We start from the raw sequence: 6,363 nt of genomic DNA on the forward strand, positions 1-6,363 counted from the left end.
CTCCGGAGGCTGCTGCGGTAGGCAGCCGTTCCGAGGATTGCTCGTGGTCTCCCCATCCCGCTGCAGCCGCTGCCAGGTCGCTGGCTGCTGAAGACAAGCAGGCCCAGTCGCTGCAACCATCTAGCAGCCGTCGCAGCAGCCATTACCCGGCCGCGGTCCAGAACGAAGCGGCAGCAGAGCGAGGGGCATCGGCGACCAAGTCCAGAGCCATCTCCATCCTGCAGAAGAAGCCTCGCCACCAGCAGCTTCTGCCATCTCTCTCCTCCTTTTTCTTCAGCCACAGGCTCCCAGACATGACAGCCATCATCAAAGAGATCGTTAGCAGAAACAAAAGGAGATATCAAGAGGATGGATTCGACTTAGACTTGACCTGTATCCATTTCTGAGGCTGCTTCTCTTTGCTTTTCTGTCACTCTCTTCCGAAGTAGGAGTAGACGGATGCAGAAAATTTCCGTAGTTTGGGGGAACTATAACATTTAACCCTGCTCACATTTCTCGCACAGATATTTTTGCCTCTCTTTTCAGTGTATTCATGGTAGGGTGTGTTTCGCTAGACGGAACTCAAGCCTGGTTGCAAGTGTCAATGCACAGATTGGTTTCTTAGTCTGTCTCTGTGTTCTCTTCCCGAGGGCTATTGTCCGTTAATACAGAGTACAGTACACTGGTAGTGGATTAGTGAGCTCGGTAATCCGGTGTAATAAATGAACAAAAAAAGTAGACGCTTTGAGGTTCAACATATTTTGATTAAATCTTGGCTTAGGCCCTAGATCAAGAGTATAGATCAGATTAAAATGAAAATTAGTGTTGCACGTACACATATTGCATCAGAATCTTGCAGTGATTGCTTTTAGTTTCCTGGGTTGCATTGATAGATTTCTTTTAAAATGTGAGTTGTGGACTGATTTGCATAACTTTAAAAGCTGAATCCTTTTCAGCCGGTGTGGTGAGCATTTGTGGGCAAAGGTAGGTTTGTACGTTTAAATTAAGTCATAACTTTGAATTGCATTTAGAAGTTTTGTAGTTTGAAATCAGTAGTGCCATAATATACCTTATAAGGAACTCTTATTAGATCTTTGTTAAATTGGTCTTTTTCTTTTCTGATGGGGCAATGCAGGATAGGGTGTGAAATTTGCTTTTTAGTAGCTTTTTTTTGAGGGGTGGTACGGGGGACCGAACTCGGGACCTTGAGCTTGCGAGGCAGGCGGCGAACTACTAAGCCAAATCCCCAGCCCTTCAGTTTTTTATTTTCAGTGGCCTTGTCATAGAAAGTGAGTAGTTTTTGATCCGAATGATAATGTCTTGTAGTTTCAAGGGTACTGTGCTGCAAATGATGATAACAGATTAAATCTGAACTCTCATTTGAAATTTATTAAATATTGTGAACTAAAATTACTGTTCTCACCCTTTTTTTAGGTTTTAGGTGTTAGGACACCTTTTAGTTATCCGTTAATTTTACTTTGATTTGTGTAGAATGTCAGGTATAGTTTACCAGTGAATAACCAGAAAGGCTGGCAAGAATGAATTCCCTTGCTTCAGGTGTAGAAAATATGTTAGCTTTTTGCATACAATGTATTAACTTCATGGAGTTCGCTTGTTGAATAAGACAAAAACTCAAGAATTTTAATGGTGTATAGTTTTATTTGTTTAAAAATTAGGCTTTTTACTTCAAAAAGTTAGTGGATATTGAAAATCATTGCAGTTTCAGCTGAAACAAACTGATTTTGATCAGGGATAGTGATAGAGCATTCCTTTTTGTAGAATGAAAGTATTGACAGGAATTAAGAGCTAGTAATTGAGAGCCAGTGAGTGTATGAAAATAAATTATTGGCCTGAAGTGACTGAAGCATTTAAGATCTATGAAGGCTGCTTTTAAGACTCCACGTTTGGTGCTCTGAACGGTAGCAGTGGACAGTATTTAGTTAAAATTATGTAATTGCTTCTTAATAGTTGTTTTTTTTTTCCTTTTAAACTGAGCGAGAGTGTGAACCCAGGGCCTTCCACAGGCTGGGTGAGCACACTACCGCTGAACAGCACTAGTTTTATGAGGTATTCTAGCTAAATTACTTCTTAACAAATACCATTAAATACTTTGTTTAAAGGTAGAATGACACTAAAGTCTGCATCCTCTGCTAATGTGAGAAGTCTTTTTTTTTGAAGAAAATCTTTTATTCTTTTGGATATTATTAGCTGCATGTAACTGTTCATAGTTAATTTTTCTGTTTTTGTTTTGAAATGAAATTATTGGAGAAGTAACTACAAGATTTAAGTTTTCAGCTAAAAATAATATTTTAAAAGGATACAGTGTGAGGTTATTTTGGAGTCTGCACTAACTGAAAAGCTTTTCTGCAGGCTGAACTTGACCACCTTGCCCAGAACATAGTTTGGGAAAAATTCTGATTTGTGACTTAACTTCAAAAGCAGCATAGTATTGGTGTGAATAAAGAGAAACTTTTAGATACATAAGAATAAATTAGATTTCTATATAACTTAAAAAACATACAAAGAAATTATTAGAATGCTCTCTGGTATATTTCTTTCAGCTTTCAGAGTGGGATTATGCTATTTTTACTTTTCCCACTCGTGAAGGTTTATATGATCTTAGTATCTCTATATGTGAGCAAAGTCATAATATGTGGACTTCTGCATGTGAAATTTGTATAACTTAAAACTGTCTCTAAAACTGTACTTTTAGTTATGGTATGCGTAGAAAGTAGTATCAAATGACTAATAACACTTAATTTCTAGAGTTGTGGTTTTATTGAGCCAAATATTGATACGAAAAACGTCAGTGAAGTCCTTGCTCTTTTGACAGTTGTATTCCAAGTAATTTTGATACTCCAAAGTACTTAGATTTGCTTGGTTTCACTTCAATGTTTTCCTGGGGGGAGGCATTAGAATGGTCATTGAAGACTTTGTCTTGGCAGGTTGTAATGTCTATTTATTTTAGCCACTAGCCTGGTGAAAGTTAAATTCCTTATGAAAACATGAATGGAATATTTTTATTTGCTAATGAAGGGATTTCGCAGAGTGAAGCTGTGGATGATGATTCAGTTTTAAAATACTGTGCAAAATTGAATTAACGCAAGAATTTGTTAGTGGAGTTTTAATAGTTTGGAAAGGACTGATGAATATGAGACTGAAAAATTTAGTGTCTAGAGTATGTGGAAACTTGAGGCTTTTGTTGCAGTTTTATTATTTGTTAGATTTGTGTTTTTTCAGACATAGATGCTCCTTGGAAATATTTTTAATTTGTAGAGAGTACAGTGACCATTAAAGTTAGCTATATTTTTAGTCTGTGATTATTGAAAATAATTATTAGGTTTTTAGAAAACTATTCACAGTCTTTTTTATGTTGACCAAATGACGTCTTTTGAAAAACACGACTGTATTATCTAATTTTTGTAAAATAATTTGCAAACTTTATTTTATAAATCTTCAGGATTAAAGTTCAGTGGCAGGGGTAATTTACAGTTTGGTGACTGTTAATATAAACAAAAGGAATTGTATTGTTTTTATCAATTGTACACAACTACAACAATGCAGATTTGTGTTGCTTGTAACATACTAAATACTAAATAAAAATAAATTTGATGAAGTGTAGCCACTTTAATTTTAGACCTAGTTTTAGAAAGATAGAGAAAGATTCATTTTTATTGCATTTTAGATTTTAATAACAAGACAGGAAGCTAGTGATATTTTTACGTGGAACAGTATACCTCCTCATAATCACTAAGTAAATGTGTAAACTTATTGATGTTATTAAATGCTTAACTTTTTGGAAGTGAAGTTTTCAATTCTTAATTTCAAATATTCTTATTTTGGAATTTGTCCTTGTCCCTATTTTCACATTTGTTTGGTGATAGCTTATTACCTTTTAAGAAATTTTTATTTTTAAAAAAATTTTTAAAAGAAATTTTTAAAGCCACTTCTAAAGAAATCACTTTAGTTGCTTTTAATTGGAGTATTATTCATTGTAGGAAAATAAGTTAACAAAGTTTCAACATTAATTCACTCACTAAACATTTAGTTTTTAGATTTTTACCTCAGTCATTTTAGTAATACAAAGTTTTAGAAATATATTGATAATGGGCACAAATTCAGAGTTTTATAAGAAAACTTTAGAAGAATATTTGGATATGATGGTTTTTTTATTTACTTGAATTGTTAGGCCTCTGCCATTTTTATAAGGCTTTAGTTTCCAGAAGATACAGTATTAGTGTAGTTTGAGATATTTGGTACCTTTATTTTTTTCTGTAGAAACCTTGACTTCAAAAAATTATTCTGAAGTTAATGTTGTGCAGGACTCCTTTTGTGTGTCTCATTTTTGTTAGATACATTTGATATTGAATCAGCAATAGAGAATTAAAACATTTTGTAACCTAAATCCATTAAGAAAAGGTGTTAGGATTTGTTTTAGACATAATGAATTAAGACATTTGTATCAGTTTGTGAGATTATGGTCAGAAATAATTTCTGCAAATATTTGATAGCTTTGAAATTACTTGGTTTTAGAGATATCAACAGTGTTGAGGTTAGACTGAATAACTAAGTTGGTAAGGATTTGCTGAGCAAATTGATACCCTTAATTCTTTTTTTATAGGCCATATTACTGCCACATACATTTTTTTCCTAGGTGCTTGAAAGTGTTTTGGTCTGTGAATAATGATTGTTTAAGTATTGAGTATATGTATTCATTTGTCAGGAAAGGTAGAATTAGTATATAGGATTTGACTCTTCATCTTTTCTCTAATTTATTGGTTGCAATTTCACTCTTAGAATTTGCACTGATATGGAAAAGGCTGTTGCAAATAATATAAGAGTAAACATATCTTGGTGTGTGTTAATTTTGGGTGGGAAGTTTTAGTTCAGAATAGTTAAAGTAGCCTCTTTATTTGCATCGGGTGACATTAGGACATGGGCAGACTTTCAGAATAGAAGGTATACACTTATTGATAGTATTGAGATTGTTGAGATATGGTTATTGTAGCTGCATCTCCTAGCCAGTGAATGTTCTTGATCTGTACATTGTGTGGAAAAGAAGACTTTGTAAGTTATACTTTAAGTAATTATTCATACAGTTAGCAGTAGTCATTACTTCATATAAGAACAGCAAGCTAACTTTAGTGTTTGAACTGTGTATATATAAATACAAAGTTAGTGAATTGGCTTAATAGTTCTAAAAGTGAATTTTCTTTCTTTCTTTTTTTTTGTGGTACCAGGGATCAAATTCAGGACCTTGTGCTTGCCAAGCAGGCATGGTGCCACTGAGCTACGTCCTGGCCCTTGTTTCTTTAATGAGAAAATTCACTTTTAGGGCTGGGGGCATAGCTCAATGGTGCTGCGCCTGACTGGCAAGTGCAAGGTCCTGAGTTTGATCCCTGGTTCCAGGGGGAAAAAACAAACAAAGAAACAAACAAACGGCGTACCTAATTAAAGAAGAAGCTACTTTGGAGGACATTGTTTTATAATTTTAAAATATGTTTAAGTGTAGTCTACATTACCTGAAGATATAGACTATCTATACATTAAGTGTATACATTGTTTTATTTTAGATATTAGTCACATGATGTGAGCTCTAAAGCAGAAATTCTTGTATTATAATCCTGGCTCTGTTATTTAGTAGCAGGATGACTTTATTTAAATTTATTTTATCTGTAAAGTAAAAATGATAATGATGCCCACCAGTTTAATCTTGAATAAATGAAATAATGTAAAGAATTCACACAGCATAGTACCTGCCAATTATAAATTTAAAAAAAAAAATTTTTTTTTTTTTTGGTACCGGGGATCGAACTCGGGTCCTTGCGCTTGCAAGGCAGGCCACTGAACCTCTAGCTAAATCCCTGGCTCCTAGTTTTTTTTTTTTTTAAGACATGCTCTCACTGTGTAGTTCAAATTGGCCTTAGACTATTGTGTAAACTAAGCTGGTCTGAAATTCCTAAGGATCCTCTGCAGCCTCCTAAGTGCTGGGATATACAGGTGTGTTATACCATACCTGGCTCATCATTGTAAATTTTTAAGTAGTAGCTACTGTTCTTAAAAATTATAATTTCAGATTACTTATATAGAGCAGTTACTAATACTTTTCATTTGTGGGGTAAGCATTAAAATGGTACCTGAATCTCCTCAGTTTTGGAAATGTTAGAAGTTTAATTAACTCAAGCAATGAATGCTTTTAAAAATAGGAAAATTCCTTTAGGCGCTTAGTGTAATATAGTTGTGATTTTGCTATTTCACCACAGTATAAAGCTCTGCTCGTTTATACTATTGAACAAAACAAAGTTAATCATGCTAGGCAAAAAGTATTTGCTTTAAAATATTGAGGTAAGATGTAAACTTCCCATTTTTATAGCATAAAGATAT

General features: G+C 34.2%; 2 protein-coding genes across 2 annotated transcripts in view; one reads left to right on the top strand and one right to left on the bottom strand.

Annotated features, from left to right (window-relative positions):
- Window positions 1-217, bottom strand: part of Klln (killin, p53 regulated DNA replication inhibitor) — a 4,488-nt gene extending 4,271 nt beyond the window's left edge. The window contains 1 exon segment of the mRNA XM_010605019.3: window positions 147-217. Coding sequence (XP_010603321.3) covers window positions 147-217 — 71 coding nt within the window.
- The window catches only part of Pten (phosphatase and tensin homolog), an 80,711-nt gene continuing 74,354 nt past the window's right edge, over window positions 7-6,363 (top strand). The window contains exon 1 of the mRNA XM_010604989.2: window positions 7-372. Coding sequence (XP_010603291.1) covers window positions 294-372 — 79 coding nt within the window. The 5' untranslated portion in view covers window positions 7-293. The remainder of the gene's footprint in view (window positions 373-6,363) is intronic.

The sequence above is a fragment of the Fukomys damarensis genome, unplaced genomic scaffold (genome assembly GCF_012274545.1).
Source record: "Fukomys damarensis isolate Sample0158 unplaced genomic scaffold, DMR_v1.0_HiC HiC_scaffold_20, whole genome shotgun sequence".
Taxonomy (NCBI): Eukaryota; Metazoa; Chordata; class Mammalia; order Rodentia; family Bathyergidae; genus Fukomys; species Fukomys damarensis.